General features: G+C 44.6%; 1 protein-coding gene across 1 annotated transcript; it reads left to right on the top strand.

Moving 5' to 3' along the window:
• The first annotated feature begins 216 nt into the window (after positions 1–216).
• nrg1 (neuregulin 1) lies at positions 217–19,922 on the top strand. The gene is made up of 9 exons (XM_034603186.1): positions 217–519; positions 609–1,556; positions 4,971–5,133; positions 7,441–7,499; positions 11,769–11,792; positions 13,174–13,276; positions 14,194–14,347; positions 14,442–14,548; positions 18,491–19,922. The coding sequence occupies exons 2-9, from the start codon at positions 857–859 to the stop codon at positions 19,044–19,046; spliced, it is 1,866 nt and encodes a 621-aa protein (XP_034459077.1). The 5' UTR covers positions 217–519; positions 609–856; the 3' UTR covers positions 19,047–19,922.
• Positions 19,923–20,343: the final 421 nt, after the last annotated feature.

Here is a 20,343-nt window from a genome sequence, read left to right as displayed (position 1 = left end):
TCAGCATAATCAATGGGGAGTGGTTGTGGGGGGGCGGCAGTTTGCTGGCGTGTGATTGGCTGACGGTGGCTCTAATTGGATCAAGTAGGAACTTGCTGCTGCTCTGAGCTGGGATTGGGAGCCGGGACTCACCAGCAGACAGGAAGCGAGGAGGAGAGGGAGGAGGAGAGGGAGGAGAGGGAGGAGGTCTGCTGAGAGGAAGGAGTGAGAGAGGAGGGGTGAGAGAAGGGGAGTGTCCCGTCTCCTCTGCTGCAGCCCCCTCCCTCCGCCTGCTGCTCCCTCTCATTCTCTTTCTCTCTCTTTCCCCTTACTCATCTGTTTCTGTGGCAGAGGAAGGGCACCTGCCGCTCCCTGATGATTCAGCCTTTCAGCTGCTGGGATCTCACAGACCAGACAGCATGTCCGTCCCGCCACTGCAGCGTCCGTCCCGTCCTCTGCAGCGTCCGTCCCGTCCTCTGCCCTCCAGCTGCTGCAGCTGCAGCCGGCCCATCACTACGCCTCTTCTGCCCAAGTGCTCAGGTGAGTGACTCCACCTCCTCCGCTCACCACAGAACAGACGCAACATTTAAGGACTCTAATTCTCTGGCAATCTTTTTTTTTGCTTGCAGCAAATCTGATGAATCTATAGAGAGACCGATGATTGTGTTTGTGGTGAAAGAGCATGAGTAAGGAGCTCGTGTGCAGAAGGTTCTGCTCAAACCTCCCAGACTGTTAACAAGGTTCACCTCCGTCTGAAGACTCTGCAGCATCACGATGGAAAACGTGCCGGTGGTGCCCGGTGGCGGAGAGCCACCGTGTGACGCCCTGAGTTAATAGTTGAGGTGTTCGGAGACTCTTCATCCGGTGGTTGGACAGGATGACTGAGGGAATGGACGACCTCTCTGCAGGGCCGGCTCCCCCTCCTGGATCTGCCTCCCCCACCGGCTCCACTGTTGATTCTGGACAAGTCCCCAAGGAGAAACCTGAGGAGACGGAGGCAGCTGGTGAGAGCGGGGAGGAGGGCGCTGAGGGAGCTGCAGAGGGAGGCGGTGATGGTGATGGGGAGCATCTGGGGGCTTTGGGAATTGTGGCCTTGCCAGGGACCTGCTGTGTGTGCATAGAGATGGAACAGATTAACAGTTGCCTGCACTCTGAGAAAATCTGCATCCTGCCCATCCTGGCCTGTCTGCTCAGCTTAGCCCTCTGCACCGCTGGCCTCAAATGGGTCTTTGTGGATAAGATCTTCGAGTACGAGCCGCCCACACACTTAGACCCTAAACGCATCGGACAGGACCCATTTATCATATCAGTCGACCCCACGCTGGGACTAACTGTGTCGATCCCTCATTCATCGCTGTCTCCCGTGTCCCTAACCACCGCCGTCCCCGTGACACCAGGACATCCGGAGGTTTTAGTGGAGGAGCTGTCCACACGAGGGCCGTACGCGCCTCAGACTCCAGCTGTGACTCAGTCTGATCCCTCTGTGACGCTGAAGTACAACGCTGAACGTACCCCCGTCCCAAAGCAGACCCCCCAGTCCACACAGGAATTCAACGACATTATCGTCCCAACAATCCGTAAGTACCCAACACATGTTCATGAAAGCACGGGGGCCTCAGACAGGAAGTGGTCCTGCGTAACCTTGGACTGCGACAAAAGACAAAATAAGACAAATGTCCAAAAACAAGACAAACTGATTGAAATGTTTTTGCAGTGATTGTGTAAATGTTGCGTAGTGTGAGGCAGGAAGCGTCTCTGTCAGGACTTTGCCTCGCAGCAGACACGTTGTGACTTGCAGACGACAGCCGAGAGGCCGGTGACTAAGCCTCTGAAATATTGCAACGCAGAGAGGTGCAGGAAACAACACTTCTAACATACCTCACTGAGTCGATGTGTGGTTTCCTCTTTAAATATTAATCATCTTTAAACTACGCCACACACGACATTGACGGATGTTGTAGAGACATTATGTCTGAGCGTATTCGCTGAAGTCCCTTAAAAGTGCATGCACATTTCCAGCCATGAAAAAGTGAAAATCAATAAATGATGCACGACACAAACTCCAGGCTGTGGTACAGGGAGACTTCCTGTTTTCTGCCCGTGCTCCATTTCAAGGTCAGATCCTGCTGGAGGCTAATTGATGCCCCCTCCATCCCTCCGCCGCAGGGAGAAACAACCCACTAATACTGTGTCTGCCAGCGGCTCACCGCCATGACGCTCCTGCTGTAGTCACATCACTGAGATTTATGACACTGTCTCTGGGTTGGCTAATTGAAGGTGACGCTGGTGGGATGGGGGGGGGGGGCTAAGTGAAGGATTAGCCTCCTCTAATCTCTGTATTAACCGACTGACTCAGTGTTGAATTCTGAGCTGAGGTAGTGAATTAGAAATGGTTGGAGGTCTTCAGAGGAGAAGTGAGGGATCAACGAACAGGAACCAATGATTGTTCATCTGTCAGAAGAAGAAACTTCCAGACAGATGTTGGTGGAACTCTGGGAAACCAAAAAGAATTCCCAGTGTTTCTTATTCTCTGCTGCTACTCTTTGGGCTGGAGGTGAGAAGCATCACATGAGGCTGAACTATCTCTGTGTGTCCGGACTCAGAGTTTACAGCAGAGAAGTCGACCTTCATGAAATAAACGAGTCGATCACATGTCTCAGATTCTCACCTGACACCTGGAGGTGAGTGTTTATCAGCATCTGGTCCTCGAGCGTCACCCGACCGGTGAGCGGCCACATTGACCAGGGGGGTGGCCACTGCCTGGGCCCGAGCTGAGAGAGCAGGTGTCTGATTGGCTGTGAACAGGAGACCACGATGACTCTTCACTTTGTAAGGAGTTAATGTCTCAGTTAATACAGATGTTGTTCATTTCGTAGATTAAAACCCGAAGTGAGGTCACAGCAGCTCATCAGCTCCGCAGCAGAGTTCCGATATGTCTCAGTTTCTGATGAGTCAGCGTCTCCTCCACTTCCTGTCAAATATAAATCCATCTTCTGACTCAGTTACAAACAGGAAGTTGTGTGGAATGAATGAAACCAGCTTGTTGGAGGTTCTCAGCTGTAATTTGGTGACGGCTGGTTAAACCATGACTGATGAGTTACTCTTGGATTTGATGTTAATGGTGATGTTATGTTAAAACATTCACATATATTGTTTTATGACTTTGAAAGATACTTCTGTACTCCCACAATGCATTGCATCATGGAATAATGGAAACAAACCAAACCAGGTATTATGTCACTTTAAAAGCTGCAGATTCATTTCCGGTAGTTTACACTGAATATCGTATCATTAACATGAGCACATATGTAAACGTACAGAATCTGACAGTTGTTATAATATTCAATACAAACAGTTTCCACTGTAGTTATGTTTAAATGTTAAAGTCTGAGGTAAAGGCAGATGCGTCTGAAACATCTCGTTACTTCCTCACCAAGCCAGGAGGCCGACCTTTCTTTCACATGATGGAAGCTGTTGACCAATCAGAGCAGACTGGGCTTCATCCGGAGGGGGGGGGGGGGGGGGGGGGGGTCTTAAAGAGACAGGAGCTAAAACCAAGAGTGTGAGACAGAGGCTGAACAGAGGAGCTGCAGCAGTGGACAGTCTGAGGAACGTGATTCTGAACATTAGAGCATGAAAACATTTTACAACACACATTAAATCAACATGAACAGAAAGTGTCTTTTAATGTCCTAACCCTGTACTGGCCGGTTTATTAACAAAAACACATTCAACATTTAAGTGAGGATTAACAAATAGGAAGGCCCCGTTTCCAAATCACCTCAAATTTGAAATTGATGATATCTTGAATTCTATTCACATTTGGTTTTGTGTGTCTCTTCCTCCAGTTCTCTTCCACAGTCAAGGTCGGTTTTTTGCTGAGAATCCATCCTCATAAATAAATAACTGAATAAAATGAAAAATGCAAAGAATTTTACAAGTAAAAAAAATATCAGCTTGTAAAATTCTTTTCATTTTTCATTTTATTATCTTAAAGAAGAACTGGCAACTACATTTTCATGCAAACATTTATTCCATCATTCTTTTTGCTAGATTTTGTGACAAATGTTGATAAAAATGTGTCGATTTTTGATGCACATTTAAATTATTCAGCTTTTTCACCCGGGGAGACGCGGCTGCTGTTTCCTGTTCTTCGTGCGGAGGCAGATTTCTGCTGGTGCAGTGCATCAGGCTTTGCCCTTGACGACACTTGGTAGAAACACCGTCCACTGCAGCAGCCGGATCGCTCTGCGCACACAAGCCCAGCTCAGGCAGTTCTGATCCACCAGTGAAAACCAAGCAGAAATCTGCTTTCATTCAAACACGTATTAATGGATCAGGTTCAGTAAACACAAGACTGGGTTTATATTCATACTTCTCACATTCCTCTCAGCTGCAGAATCTGTCTTCATTTCTCATTCCTTCATCAGGATTAATCTGAGGTGGCTGATTGTTGAAGTGCAGAAAAGTGCAGCGTCATGCTGAGATCAGGAGGCTCCATGTTGGCTCACTGCACCCACTCCCCTGCAGACCCTGGACCTGAGTCAGGGAAATCTCTGTAGTGTTAGGTAGTAGTAGGTATTACATTAGTATTACGTTAGTATTACATTAGTATTACGTTAGTATTACATTAGTATTACATTAGTATTACAGACTAGTGACAGCAATAGTTGCAGCAACACGACAATATCTCCATTTACAACAGGAAACATTACAACAGTCATTTATTTATATTTTGTGAAATACTTGTTGAGAATACTTGTCCTTTGCTTTAACCCGTCTGAGGGTAACGAGTCTCTGTTACAGTTATTTTGTGGGTCAGGGGCTGAAAGGTTTGTCAACCCCTGGTAGTATTGGATTGTATATATATATATATACTATATATAGTATATATATATACATATTTATACACATCAGACCATGTATTGGTATCGGTTCCCTCTAAAATCCATGGGACTCTAACAAACAGTCAGGATGTTGTAACGTATGAGCTCCACTAACCCCGGTGTCGTCACCAGCCACCAGCACCACCACTACAACCAAGACCTCCAGTCATGTGACGCGCTGCAGCGACAGCCAGAGGAACTACTGCGTGAACGGAGGAGAGTGCTTCACCCTGGAAATCACGCCCGGCAGCACAAAGTTTCTCTGCAGGTACGACATGATCATCTCCACGCTGACCTGTTATTAAACTATTACTGTTGTCATTTCCTCCATCTGCTGAAAATGCTGTTTCTTAAAGCTTCTTTCACCCGCCACAAGGTGGAGCTGATGTGTCAAATTAGCTTTTTATTAATAATTATTTTAATATTGCCACATTTTGATCGTTGAAAATGTAACTGTAATACATTACTTTTTCAAGTATAACCTGGGTTGATTAAAGTTACTTGTTTTTGTAATCTGATTACATAATCTTAATTGCATGGATCCATTGCTAGCTGGTCGGTATCAGGGCAAAGGGGTAAATCACCGTAAGTTTGTGCCGCTGCAGTTTCTGGAGTCTGGAGAGTTTCCGGGGCCTTCAGGTCCTTTTCAGGAACCACGAGTCCCGTGTGCTGCATGAATGTGTCCTGGTGCAGGAGTTGTGTGTTAAAGAATCTCTTCCCAGATGAAGAACCCTGAGATCAGGCGTCTCCTGGATCCCGCCGTGTGACTGTGCTCTGGATGTCTTTGTGTGTTTGTCCGTGTGTGTCCTCGTCTTGTGTGTAACATGTCAGTGCTGTTTATCTCTTGTCGTTTCTACCCATCAACCAGGTGCTTGGCGGGATTCACTGGGCACCGATGTGAACGAGCTGTGCTTAAGACGGTCTCAGACCCAAAACGTATGTGAACACAACTGTATTCAATCCCACATGTCATTGCTGGTGTTTCACCCCTCTCATGTTTCCTCCAAGAAACTGTGGAGAACTCCATGTTTCCCTTTTATTCGCTGATCAAATCTGGTGATACAATCGCCATGGTCCCCTAAAAGAGTCTAAAGGCTGTAGCTCTCTCTCCGCTGCGGAGCAGGGCACTGAAATTTGCATGTACGTCACATTTCATCACACTCCATCCACGCTGGTCAGAGAAATGCCTCCATCTCAGGCTTGTCTGAAGGTGAAACATATGCTCCTCCCATTCATCCTCACCTCCATCTCGTCAGAAAACCATAGGAGACCACTCTGGTAATCGGTTTTCTCCACATCCCAACTTTGTTCCCAGTGGTCCACTGTGTCCCGGAAGAACCAAACAGGACGAGGTTGTAGATCCTCGAGGAGGTTTCACGTCTCAGAGGCTTCTCTGGTTGAGAGTCCTGGATCAAGGATAAAGAATAAAGCGTGATGACTCAGTGCCAGAGACAAAGCAAAGAAGAAGAGTTATAGAGTCGTTAAAGTTTCTTCCAGTCTCTATCCAGGAATTCTGAGCCATGTGGGAATCTTGATGCTCCCTCGTTGACAGGTCGTAGACACACGACTGATGTGCTAGCCGCGCCGCGCATGCTAAGTTAAGGAAAGTTAAAGGTGCACAACCAGTGAAAACGACCCACATCCACATGCACAGGAATAGTGAGCATGCACCATGATAATGAGGTCATTGGGAACCATTGATGTCAGACCAGGCCATTTCCCAGCTCTGCCACTGAGCTGCGGAGCCTGTCTGGCTGTGACGGCTTGGACGATGATGTCACTTCCTGGTGACATCATCGGTCTGAGAGGTTAAATACCTTGGAATCTCCACCAGTCAGTAATGAAGGAGGTGAAACTTCACGTCTTGATTCAAGTTTTCTCCAACAACCATGAAGATCTTCACAGACATGAACACTATGTCCTCGGTAAGGCAGCAGTTTTTGATTTTATTTTGACGGTCCCTGACATTCGTTAATTATCTGGGAAATCAATGAACATTTTAAAGAACCTCTCATCAAGCAATTCTGAAGAAATCAGAAAGAAGACAATGGAAGAGCTCCACACCTCCGACCTCCTGCCATGTTACCACACCCCAAGTTTCTATCAAAGCTCTGTAGTCTTTATGTAGTTCTGCTAACAGACAAGCAAACAGCAAAGGAAGCATCAGCTCCTCGGTGGAGGTCAGAACATTTCTACAGGACACCAGGACTCTGCCATACATCTCTGTGGACATGAGCAGGTTGTCCTCACATAGGATTACATCACAGACACAGACCGGACCGGAGTGGCCACGACATACATGCAAATTTCAGTCTGCTGCTCCGACAGGAACCTGCAGAGTTCGATGGAGGGCTTTCGCTAAACAGAAGCTTCTCGTATGATCTCTGCGAGTTGGAGACGACTCAGAGCTCTGAAGGTCTGAGATGATTCCCTGACCTTGCAGACGATAGCTGGACACGTCTAGCTGGCCCTTCCTGCCAACACCAGTGATGACTGCTGTGGGTATTGCACAGCTCTTGTATGAATTAACTCGTTCTCTCTTTCTTCTTCTCTGTTTCTTTTATTTCCTACTCAGGTGTCCAAATGAATTTACTGGTGATCGCTGCCAAAACTATGTAATGGCCAGCTTTTACAGTATGTCTGCTTCCTCTTCAGTCTGCTGGACTTGGGCATGTTCCCCTAACAGTTCTTGTGCTGTGCTCCTGTTGCTTTACCTTCCTCCTTAGACCTGTGGTTTATGCAGCCCTCAAACCTTTTGCATGTTCAAGTTTCTCTGTATTGGTGTTTTCTATTTAGGATTGTTAGAACTGCATGTGGTTCTGTAGTAGTTCAAGTTTATTTAGTTTATTTCCATTTCAAACAACCACAAATACACTTGCACATGTTTAAACCTGAAGACTTCTTATCTTTACCTGTATGCTTAAATGTGGCCTTTATTTAAATACCATCCACAACACAGAGAGGAGGCCACACCTTCACCTTCGGTTCCAACTAAAGACACAACTCATTCATTATCCTCTGCTCAGCCGGCCTGGGGCCTCAGAGGTAGCAGACCAAGTAGAATATGAGCCAGGTAGAGGTAGATCCCGAGGCGTTCTCCTGGTAGATCCCGAGGCGTTCTCCTGGTAGATCCCGAGGCGTTCTCCTGGTAGATCCCGAGGCGTTCTTAGACCTGATGGGACATGTAGTCCCCCCAGTTCTGAGTCCTCGTGCCCAGTAAACCTCCAAAGGAAGGAGGATCCTGACTCGATGCCTGAACCACCTCAACCGTCCCCCTTGGACATGGAGGAGCAGCGGTTGTTCTCTAGATGTCTCCTCACCAGGGGCCTCATTTATAAGTGTTGCATACTCATATTTCAGACTCCATTTTGTGCGTACGCCACTTCTCACGCAAACGTTGGGATCTGTAAAAACAAACTTCTTCCATAAGAACCTTCAATTGTAAAAGATATTAAAACAACTAAAAGCAAATTACGGTAAAATGGCTAAAAATAACAGTTACAGAACCGAGTGATTACTATTTTTTAATATCTTCTATTACACCGCGCCTGTATCACAAGTACCACTGTACTTCTTATGCAGTGTGTGTGTGTGTGTGTGTGTGTAAAATTGCTGCAGTGAACATGACAGTGCTTTGATATTAATGAGGTGACATTGACCATGGTTGAATGTGGTCGTGTAGGGGGCGGGGCATGAGGCAGGTCCCCATGCGCACCTCTCCAGGTGGACTGTGATTTATAAAGGGAACGTTGCCTTCATGTGTGCGTGGCCACGGTTTTATAAATCTGAATCTTTTTTGCGTACGTAATTTTCCGCCTTTGTGCGCGTGTACACTTTGAGTATGAATCCTACGCACTGTTTTATACATGAGGCCCCCGGACTCAGGCCGAGCTCAAACACCCGAGAAAACTCCTTCTGGCCGTTCGTATTCACAATCCCATTCTCGTAGTCACGATCCAGAGCTCGGGACCACGAGGCTCGTGTGGTTCGCTGCCAATCGGCCGAATCGTTGGCTTTTCACCGACATGCAACCACCTAGAGTGGGCGAGGATCAGGTGGCATGAGCAGGCTCCACCCATTCGTCCTTCAATGCTCCAGCATTGAAGGACGCATGCGTCGGCCATGTTTGAAGGAGCTTTTAAAATGAGACGGCCTTTTGATGCAGTCGTTCTTCAGTCTGTTGATCCTCAGTCTGTAGATCCTCAGTCTGTTGATCCTCAGTCTGTAGATCCTCAGTCTGTTGATCCTCAGTCTGTAGATCCTCAGTCTGTTGATCCTCAGTCTGTTGATCCTCAGTCTGTTGATCCTCAGTCTGTAGATCCTCAGTCTGTTGATCCTCAGTCTGTTGATCCTCAGTCTGTTGATCCTCAGTCTGTAGATCCTCAGTCTGTTGATCCTCAGTCTGTAGATCCTCAGTCTGTTGATCCTCAGTCTGTTGATCCTCAGTCTGTTCCTCAGTCTGTTGATCCTCAGTCTGTTGATCCTCAGTCTGTTGATCCTCAGTCTGTTGATCCTCAGTCTGTAGATCCTCAGTCTGTTGATCCTCAGTCTGTTGATCCTCAGTCTGGAGATCCTCAGTCTGTAGATCCTCAGTCTGTAGATCCTCAGTCTGTTGATCCTCAGTCTGTTGATCCTCAGTCTGTTGATCCTCAGTCTGTTGATCCTCAGTCTGTTGATCCTCAGTCTGTAGATCCTCAGTCTGTTGATCCTCAGTCTGTTGATCCTCAGTCTGTTCCTCAGTCTGTAGATCCTCAGTCTGTAGATCCTCAGTCTGTAGATCCTCAGTCTGTTGATCCTCAGTCTGTAGATCCTCAGTCTGTAGATCCTCAGTCTGTTGATCCTCAGTCTGTAGATCCTCAGTCTGTTGATCCTCAGTCTGTTGATCCTCAGTCTGTAGATCCTCAGTCTGTAGATCCTCAGTCTGTAGATCCTCAGTCTGTTGATCCTCAGTCTGTTGATCTTCAGTCTGTTGATCCTCAGTCTGTTGATCCTCAGTCTGTTGATCCTCAGTCTGTTGATCCTCATTCTGTTGATCCTCAGTCTGTAGATCCTCAGTCTGTTGATCCTCAGTCTGTTGATCCTCAGTCTGTAGATCCTCAGTCTGTTGATCCTCAGTCTGTTGATCTTCAGTCTGTAGATCCTCAGTCTGTTGATCCTCAGTCTGTAGATCCTCAGTCTGTAGATCCTCAGTCTGTAGATCCTCAGTCTGTTGATCCTCAGTCTGTAGATCCTCAGTCTGTTGATCCTCAGTCTGTTGATCCTCAGTCTGTAGATCCTCAGTCTGTAGATCCTCAGTCTGTAGATCCTCAGTCTGTTGATCCTCAGTCTGTTGATCCTCAGTCTGTTGATCCTCAGTCTGTAGATCCTCAGTCTGTAGATCCTCAGTCTGTAGATCCTCAGTCTGTTGATCCTCAGTCTGTAGATCCTCAGTCTGTTGATCCTCAGTCTGTTGATCCTCAGTCTGTAGATCCTCAGTCTGTAGATCCTCAGTCTGTAGATCCTCAGTCTGTTGATCCTCAGTCTGTTGATCCTCAGTCTGTTGATCCTCAGTCTGTTGATCTTCAGTCTGTTGATCCTCAGTCTGTTGATCCTCAGTCTGTTGATCCTCAGTCTGTTGATCCTCATTCTGTTGATCCTCAGTCTGTAGATCCTCAGTCTGTTGATCCTCAGTCTGTTGATCCTCAGTCTGTAGATCCTCAGTCTGTTGATCCTCAGTCTGTTGATCTTCAGTCTGTAGATCCTCAGTCTGTTGATCCTCAGTCTGTAGATCCTCAGTCTGTAGATCCTCAGTCTGTTGATCCTCAGTCTGTAGATCCTCAGTCTGTTGATCCTCAGTCTGTTGATCCTCAGTCTGTAGATCCTCAGTCTGTAGATCCTCAGTCTGTAGATCCTCAGTCTGTTGATCCTCAGTCTGTTGATCCTCAGTCTGTTGATCCTCAGTCTGTAGATCCTCAGTCTGTAGATCCTCAGTCTGTTGATCCTCAGTCTGTTTTGTCTGTGACACGTTTTCCAGAACTTCAGGTAAAATGACTCTGAATTTCCACAGAAGTTGGTTTGGAGCATTTGTCTCATTTCAACGATCCAGACACAGTTTCTCTCACTTTCTACATGTGTTTGATCTTCAGATGCTTCTTATTGTTTTATGAATTCACAGAATGTGTTTGATGATCAAATTGAAGTTACATGATGGGATGGTGCATGATTATCACAGCATGTTTAGTTCCGAGTGTTGCCGCCTGCTGAGCCTCACACCACTAACCACTGTTACCATCAAGTGTATGATACTGTATTCAAATCATTTCAGTACAAAATGTCTTCAATATTTCATTCGAGTTGATATTAGTATTAGTTTTAGTATTTTCAAGGTACAAAAATAGTATAATCAACACTGACATGTCGTCTGTTGCTGTTGAATCGTATTACTTTTGTCTGTGGGTTGAAATCGTCAGTGATGTTCTCAGTCTCTAAGATCTGGCAAAAAGTGAGTTTTGTTGAGAAGTCCAAATGAAAAGACCGCAGTGTGTGATGTAAGGATCGGATCAGGTGCAGTGTGTGTCTGACGGTTACATCAGCTGGACACTGAACATCTCGTCTTTGTGAAACTGATCTTTGTTTCTGTCGTGAAGCCGGTGAAGTCTGTGAGTTGCGGTTTAGAGGCAAACTCAGTCGATGAACATCAGTATAAATAGTCTATGGATGGAATCAATGACACAAACAACTGTTTGAGAGCAAAGAACTTCCCAGTATTAGTATGTAGTTCCTAATAAAGTGCTCAGTGAGATTAGAGGATCTACAGTTTGGGTTTGTGTAGATCTTTGCTGCATAAGTTTGAAAGAAAAAACGAATGTTACGTCATCTGTAAAATCCAACTCTCTTTTCTGTGTCACCTCTCTGCACTGACAGAACATCTGGGGATTGAATTTATGGGTATGGATTGTTCCTTCCTCTTAGTTTGCAGATGTAAGATAAAACCCTCGACTAAACATGAAGGATCATAAACATTCACATTATATATATGTGTGTGTATGTACATGTATACAAACACACATATAAACGTGTGTTTGTATACATGTAGTCACCGCCTCAGCTCCCCCCCCCTGCTTCTCCTGTTGTGACCAGTGTTCAGCATGAAACTGTAGAGCAGCATCACGTTCCTCCTCCATCATCTCCTGTCGTCTCCTTCCTGTTTCCTCCTGCCCAGACGTCTGTCTCCAGCTCTTCTCCCTTCTTCCTGTTCGCAGCCTGCGCTCATCACACTGAGGGCAGCCTCATCTTCTATCTATACATCCTATTTCTATACATCTTCTATCTATACATCTTCTATCTATACATCTTCTATCTATACATCTTCTATCTCTACATCCTATATCTATACATCTTCTATCTATACATCTTCTATCTATACATCCTATTTCTATACATCTTCTATCTATACATCTTCTATCTATACATCTTCTATCTATACGTCTTATATCTATACATCTTATATCTATACATCTTATATCTATACATCTTATATCTATACATCTTATATCTATACATCCTATATCTATACATCTTCTATCTATACATCTTCTATCTATACATCTTCTATCTATACATCTTATATCTTATAGAAAATGTCCTAACATGTGAACATCAGTATATTAGCTTCGTCAGTAAACCAGTCTCATGCTGCTGTAGACTGTGGTTTCTAGGTGCTGTTCAAAAACTCTATGCTTTTTGCAAAATTACAAAATTATATGAAATATGCAAATACGCTTCCTCCTTTAATTTTCTCAAATTATATTTTGTCAGTGTTTCTTTCTTCTAGTGTGATAGAAAGTTTGTTTTGTGAATGTAAAAGTTCTGGAAAGTTAAAAAGCCCAAAGTCTGCAGTAAGGAAGCTGCTCTCCTGCACAGGAAACTGAAGCTAAGAAAAATCACAATGTTAATGTCAAGAGACTTTCGAGGGTTGAGCTGCATTGTGGGAAATGTAGGATCCAGTGTTTTTTAAGCTCCACCCACCAAAGTCAGAGTCTGCTGCTTCGATTTCGACCTCTGAATCTTACAAGTGCGTCAGTGTCAACAGAGTCAGTTCAGCCTGAATCAGTCAGAGCAGCACAGGAAGCACACGGTGATAGTTACTGTGTTTGGCCAAGGGGGGGGGGGGGGGGGGGGGGGGGGGGCACTGTCTCTCCCAGCTACAGAGCGTTATATCCTCATCACCAGTGACTGAACCCTTTCTCCTGTTGTGGGTTCATGGTGGGAATGGTTTGTGTGTGTGTGTGTGAGACTATGTTTTAAGATGGACTGTCCTCTTTTTCAGAAGCTGAGGAGCTGTATCAGAAACGTATTTTAACAATATCAGGAATCTGCATTGCACTCCTAGTCGTTGGAATCATGTGTGTGGTTGCCTACTGCAAAACAAAGTAATTCAAGTCACATTTTTACGTCTGATTCATAACTTAAAGTTACACATCCTGATTTTATTATAATGTTCAGTAGTGCCCCCAAAAGACCCAACTGTGAACTGTGAAGACACCAAAGACCACAAGAAGCTTAAAGAATAAACGAGGATCTATTGAACCTCTGACCACAGGAGCAGGACAGTGAAGCCGTCACCATGGTGACACGAGTCTTACCTGGACTCGTCCACACCTGGTTTGTTTCAGACCTTCAGATGGTTCAGTCTGAACCTGAACATCAGAGCAGAAGAGGTGTTCTGGGTCTGGATCAAACTGAACCATGGTTCTGTTCCAGAGTCAAAACACTTTGTTGGATAGTTTGGACTTTTGGACCAATCACAGGAAGCAGAGACAGCATTAAAAAATGGAAGATTAGACTCCGCCCACGTAGGTGATGACCACAGGACGTACAACGTGAAACCAGAACTAACAGATCACATGAAACAACAAACACTTGGTTTAGCTGAGATCTGAGTTATTAATAATCACTCAGCAGAACTTAAACATCAGATGTGATGTGACGTAGTTCAGCGTCTATTTCTATGAATGACAGGACTTTACAGCTGATACCAACTTTTAATGACACGGTTTGATTCGGCTCAAAGAGTGAAGCTGGTGAAGATCAGAAAATTAGACTAAGACATAAAGTTGGACATCGTCTGCATAGAACCGACCAAAGATAGTTTGGGGACACTATTGGACACATTAACAATATCATGAAGTGTATTTTGTAATGACCTCAATAAGTAAAAAATATGAATGACCATTACTACAGTCAAGCCATAATAAGATTAGATGCACTTTGGGGTAAATGTGTGTGTTCGGTACATTTGGAACTCGGCCCTCAGATATTCTGTCTGGTTTTGTTTCTTCACAAACAGGAAGCAGAGGAAGAAGCTCCACGACCGTCTGAGGCAGACTCTGAGGAATCAGAGGAACCACAACACCAACGCTGGAATTGGTCCCAACTCTGCCACCTCAGCCCGAGCACGTCGGATTTCTAACTTGCCTCTTCAAGATTTGCAGCTCACCAATGTAGGCGGCTACTCGTTCAGGCTTAAATACAAAAAGGCGTCACAGCCTGTGGAATGTCCACATTCATCAGCTGTGGATTTCTGCTCCTCTGTAGAAATGTAATGGGACGACTCCGCAGCATTCAGCCGAGAGGGCGTCCGAGACGACCTTCTCCCCGAGCAAATACGAAGCCACAACTCTCACCCACATCTCCAGCCAGAGGTGAGGATGCAACTTCAACATGTTCTGTCAAATCCAAACTGAAACCTTTTCTTCACAACTGCAGATTGTATTTGAACGACCTTTGTTCCAGTGACTTAAAACCCTGGAGTCTAGCTAAATATCGTCATTGCTGTAAACAGAGTGTAGATGAGTTTGAGTTTAGCTCAGTTAGTTTAGATCAGTTAGTTTAGATCAGTTAGTTTAGCTCAGTTAGTTTAGCTCAGTTAGTTTAGATCAGTTAGTTTAGATCAGTTAGTTTAGCTCAGTTAGTTTAGCTCAGTTAGTTTAGCTCAGTTAGTTTAGATCAGTTAGTTTAGCTCAGTTAGTTTAGATCAGTTAGTTTAGTTCAGTTAGTTTAGTTCAGTTAGTTTAGCTCAGTTAGTTTAGATCAGTTAGTTTAGCTCAGTTAGTTTAGATCAGTTAGTTTAGTTCAGTTAGTTTAGTTCAGTTAGTTTAGCTCAGTTAGTTTAGATCAGTTAGTTTAGCTCAGTTAGTTTAGATCAGTTAGTTTAGTTCAGTTAGTTTAGCTCAGTTAGTTTAGATCAGTTAGTTTAGCTCAGTTAGTTTAGATCAGTTAGTTTAGTTCAGTTAGTTTAGATCAGTTAGTTTAGATCAGTTAGTTTAGCTCAGTTAGTTTAGATCAGTTAGTTTAGCTCAGTTAGTTTAGATCAGTTAGTTTAGTTCAGTTAGTTTAGTTCAGTTAGTTTAGCTCAGTTAGTTTAGATCAGTTAGTTTAGCTCAGTTAGTTTAGATCAGTTAGTTTAGTTCAGTTAGTTTAGCTCAGTTAGTTTAGATCAGTTAGTTTAGCTCAGTTAGTTTAGATCAGTTAGTTTAGTTCAGTTAGTTTAGATCAGTTAGTTTAGCTCAGTTAGTTTAGATCAGTTAGTTTAGCTCAGTTAGTTTAGATCAGTTAGTTTAGTTCAGTTAGTTTAGATCAGTTAGTTTAGATCAGTTAGTTTAGTTCAGTTAGTTTAGATCAGTTAGTTTAGATCAGTTAGTTTAGCTCAGTTAGTTTAGCTCAGTTAGTTTAGATCAGTTAGTTTAGCTCAGTTAGTTTAGATCAGTTAGTTTAGCTCAGTTAGTTTAGCTCAGTTAGTTTAGATCAGTTAGTTTAGCTCAGTTAGTTTAGATCAGTTAGTTTAGCTCAGTTAGTTTAGCTCAGTTAGTTTAGATCAGTTAGTTTAGATCAGTTAGTTTAGCTCAGTTAGTTTAGCTCAGTTAGTTTAGATCAGTTAGTTTAGATCAGTTAGTTTAGCTCAGTTAGTTTAGATCAGTTAGTTTAGCTCAGTTAGTTTAGCTCAGTTAGTTTAGCTCAGTTAGTTTAGATCAGTTAGTTTAGATCAGTTAGTTTAGCTCAGTTAGTTTAGCTCAGTTAGTTTAGATCAGTTAGTTTAGCTCAGGGCAGCTGGTGTTAGTCTTGCGTCCACATGTCGGCTGCAGAGATCGAACAGGAAGTGTAAGACTCTGAGCTCCAGCCTCTTTGAGTTGAGTGAAGTTGTGATGACAAATTATTGTCTCGAGCTACTTACGTTGAAGGTTCAGTATGTAGGATTCAGCGACATCTAGTGGTGAGGTTGTAGATTGCAGCCAGCTCCCCTCACCCCTCGGTGCAGCCAGTGTTTGGTTTGTCCATTCAGAGACACCGTAGGAACATGGTGCTGGAACATTACGGCTCATTGGAAGGTAACAAACACGGGTTATTGACTGGACCTTTAACAGCTTCATACGCGTGTGTTTTTAAACTTGGTGACCTGGTACTTATACACAATAAAACAGATCAAGTGTTTATATTTCTTTTCACCATTTCAGAACATATAGTACTATTAGAAATAATAAACATGACATTTTATGTGTAAAATATATTAATATGTTGTTTTTTTACAATAATTCACAGAATTGTATTTTTAGTTTTGTGTCGTACTTTTATCCCTGAGGCGCTGAACCTCTTCACTTTGTTCTGTGTGGGTTTTATTCTGTCCCGTCATTTACATCCCGTCAGGTCCAAGGTGTCATTGGTTGTTTGGAACGATGCCCGTTGTTGGAAATAGCTCACGACACGTTTGTCCTTGAGCTGTGATGGATGAGAGCGCCACCCAGTGGACATAGTTGGGTGGAGTCTGACATGATGATACTGTGGATGATTGAGTTATTGATCAGAAGGAAGTGAACTGTGTTGATGTGAAGACAACGGTGTCTTTGCTAATTAGAATAATAATAATTCATAGATTTTCTATTTTATGTTTTTGCTCGTCAGATTTGTGTTTGTTGTACAAAGCAAACATGAGATTTTATTACCTCCATGAAGGAGGTGGTGCAGAGGCGAGCGCTCCTGCACCACCTGCTGGTGAAATGCAACCCCTCCTCCTCCATGTTAGCAGATGGGACATGGACCAAACTAAAGAATCTAAATGTTTATCAAAGATGTTTCTGTCGTTTCAGCTCGTTCTCATCTCTCTGATGTTTGTTCAAGTTTCTGATCAGTTTGGTTTGAATCAGTTATCTGATGATATAAAAACAGGCTGAGATGTCATGATTGACAGCTGACACTGACTCATGATTGGTTGAGCACCTGTGTGGGCGGGACCTCGTTACCACGGCTCCATGATCCCTTCTCTGACTCTGACTGCAAATGACATCATCACCACAAGATGTCAGCGTTCGTGTCTGAGATATTTGAGCTTCATGTCGAGAGGACGTAAAGACGACCACACGTCTTTACGTCCTCTGTTTCGTCCACTTTCGTACGTCAGGCTCAACATTCGCTTACTGAACTGAACGTAGCTCCAGTTGTTGAATATAAATATTTAAGTGCTGCCGAGTGAATCTTACTTCGAGCCGCGTTATATTTCTGTGGTTGAGGTCCAGAGTCTGCAGCCTGTCCCCATGTAAACGCCCCCCCCTGTCTCCGCAGCTGGAGTAATGACTGGAGCGCCACGGTTCTGTCTGACACTGAGTCTGTCTCGGTGATGTCATTGGCGGAGAAGAGCCAAAGTGCCACACAGGGCGCTCGGGGTCGTCTGAACGCGACCGGTGGCACCAGAGACTTAAGTGCTCGTTCAAAGATGCGCCGAGACACACTCAACTCCGACAGCGACTTGTCTTAACGTGCAAGGTAACAGGTGAATGAACTGATTGATTTGAACTGTGAACACTTATAACAGTTTGAATAAAGTAGCTTTGAATACACAGCCAGAGGAAATACTTCATATTTATTCATATTCACGATGCCGCTTTTCTCTGGTTGCTACTTATCAGGACCAAATCACAACCTAAAACATAGACTGTAAATAAAGATGGACGACATGACAGCTCCCAAAAGTGAAGCCTGAGCACCTCAATCGCCCCCTGGTGGCTGGCTGAAAATAGGTCACGATACTCCTTCATGTTACACGTTAAAGAAATGTTGCACAGACTCTAGCTCCGAAGACGGCAGCGTCCAGGAAAGTGGGAGGAAGTGGATACTGATCTTTTTCACAGTCTATGACCTAAACATTTAATTAATCATCAGGGAGATAAAATCTGTAAATGAAAAAGAAACGAATCCCCTGCTCATGATAAACCTCAGTGAAAAGCACACAGAGCTGGAGGTCGTCTCCCTGAGACGTGTCGGGCGATGACGTGGTCGCACGACGAGGCTGAGCAGCCGCTGGTGAAGTCACTGGGTTGAACGTCTTCAGCTCCACTGATACAAGGTGTAAAGATCTTAGGTCAAAACGTCAGGTTCGGTTCCTCGGCCCTGAGGGGGGGGGGGGGGGTTCTGGAAACTCAGAGAAGTGAAAGTGACTTGGATGACTTTTTGTCCACAGACAAAGTTAATGTAAGTCTCCATATTTGAACCCGTTTCATTAATGTTGAATATGAAGGAACATTCAAAGTTCAGATGTGGAACCTGAACTTTGTAAATATAAATCCATGTGTTAACACGCGTGTTGTCTGTTGTAGGTTTGTGTCTCTGGTGACCTCTCCTGTGACCCCGGGGTCTCCTCCGTCAGAGATGTCGGCCCCCCTGTCCAGCCTGGCCATCTCCAACCCCTCCGTGGCCCTGAGCCCCTCTGGTGAGGAGGAGCGCCCCCTGCTGTTGTCACGTCAGCCACACAAGAGCCGGGACGAGCAGAAGAGGACGTCTGCTCACTACAACCACGGTCACATGGCTCACAGTTTACCGCCCAGCCCGCTGTTCCACCTGGAGGACGTTCAGTATGACACCACAGAGCAGACGCCCTCAGCCTCGCCTGAGGTCCTCCACACAAACAACAACGTCAGTGACTGCAGCAGCAAAACAGGAGGAGTCATTAATGGTCACGTGCTGCGTGACGTGGAGTCCAGGGGTGACCGCATGTTAGCTGAGGAGCCTCAGGGGGAACACGCGCCCTTCCTCACCACAGAGAGAGCTACGGCCCTGCTGCTCAGAGCTGCCGGCAGCAGCAGGACTAACTCTGCATCGTGTCACGACCACGAGCCGCTCGAGTCGAACCGACCTGATCCAGTCGCTGTGTGAAGATCAATGCTGCAAATCTTTGGTGTGGAGGAAAAGAAGAAACTGTTACGATTAAACCTTTATTTTCTATAAATTATTTGCTGTGTAAAGACTTTTAAAGATAAACGAGAAATGAAACTTTTATTTTAGAGAAGTAGCGAATAAAGAGTTTTATAAATAAAATGTACAAAGGTGTTGATGTCTTGTAGGTAAAGTGCCATACACGAGTATGAAGCGACGGTATTTCAGTGCAGAAAAATATCAACGGTGCCTTTCTGTTTGAAACGCTTTAGAAACTGCATCAGTGCAAACTGGGCCATATATTCACCGTCGTAATCTTCCAGTTAACATGTAAAAATGAAGATGAGAAACTCGCTGGCTGCCTTTAACGTCCTGCAGGTCAAAGTGCACTGATTTGAATCTTATGCTTTCGAGGTGCATGCTACTGTTGGTTGTGCCGGCGTGATGAGCGTGTAGGTGGCGTCCTCTGCAGCCGTCGGTCACCTGATGACATTTCACTGAAACTCTGGACTTCAACGCCTGGACTCATGTCGATGAATAAATGATGAATGAGAGGATGTTTGTATTCATCACTGGACTTTTAGACAAACACATCCCGCTGGTGGAGGAAAAGTTTGGCTCTTTAATGTTTCTAATGTTTCCGCTGATGAGCAGAACACGAACCCAGAGATTATTCATTTAAAAGAAAAAAGATTCCTGGTTTTTCACCTTTTCCCATAATGCTTTAATTCATCACTATCTGTGCATTCACGAGCTCCTCAGACGGCCGCAGGTCTCCTGAAGTCCTTCTGACTCGGAATGTGAAGAAAGGAGGTTGTTAAGTTTCAACAACTCGTCTTCACAAGCGTTGCATGAAAACAAACAGAGCAAAAGAATCAGACACGTGCACGTTAATCATGAAAACGTCTGTATTGGATCAGAAGTGCTGGACGTGCAGGTTGCAAGTAACAGAAGTAACATTTGACAAGTTCTCGTTAAAAGCTACTTTTTAAAGCTGATTGTAAAATGATTGTTTGTAAGTGATGACGTGTTCTGACCTCAGGTGGCTTCATGGGAACTCATTGTTCTGATTATTCCGACAGCACTTGAACGCACCGTAAGATGCAGCGTGATTCTGGTGACGTCATAAAACGTCATAAAGAAGTCCACCAGCATTTGTTTTTCTTCAGACAGAAACTTTCTCGTTACTCTTCGCGTGTCACTGATCACATCTTGAAATCATGAATATTCACTGACTGGTGCATTCTGGGGATTAAGGAAAAGGCTTCATATTTACACGATGCTTTAATTTGTGCAG

Source organism: Hippoglossus hippoglossus, chromosome 12 (genome assembly GCF_009819705.1).
Source record: "Hippoglossus hippoglossus isolate fHipHip1 chromosome 12, fHipHip1.pri, whole genome shotgun sequence".
Classification (NCBI taxonomy): Eukaryota; Metazoa; Chordata; class Actinopteri; order Pleuronectiformes; family Pleuronectidae; genus Hippoglossus; species Hippoglossus hippoglossus.
This window is presented reverse-complemented; position numbering and strand designations above follow the sequence as displayed.

Bases quoted from the DNA above. Each gene is read 5' to 3' on its own strand.
- nrg1 (XM_034603186.1), top strand. From the start codon at position 857: ATGACTGAGGGAATGGACGACCTCTCTGCAGGGCCGGCTCCCCCTCCT. The intron at 1,557-4,970 runs GTAAGTACCCAA...GTAACGTATGAG, and splicing joins CATTATCGTCCCAACAATCC to CTCCACTAACCCCGGTGTCG. The intron at 5,134-7,440 runs GTACGACATGAT...TTTCCTACTCAG, and splicing joins AGCACAAAGTTTCTCTGCAG to GTGTCCAAATGAATTTACTG.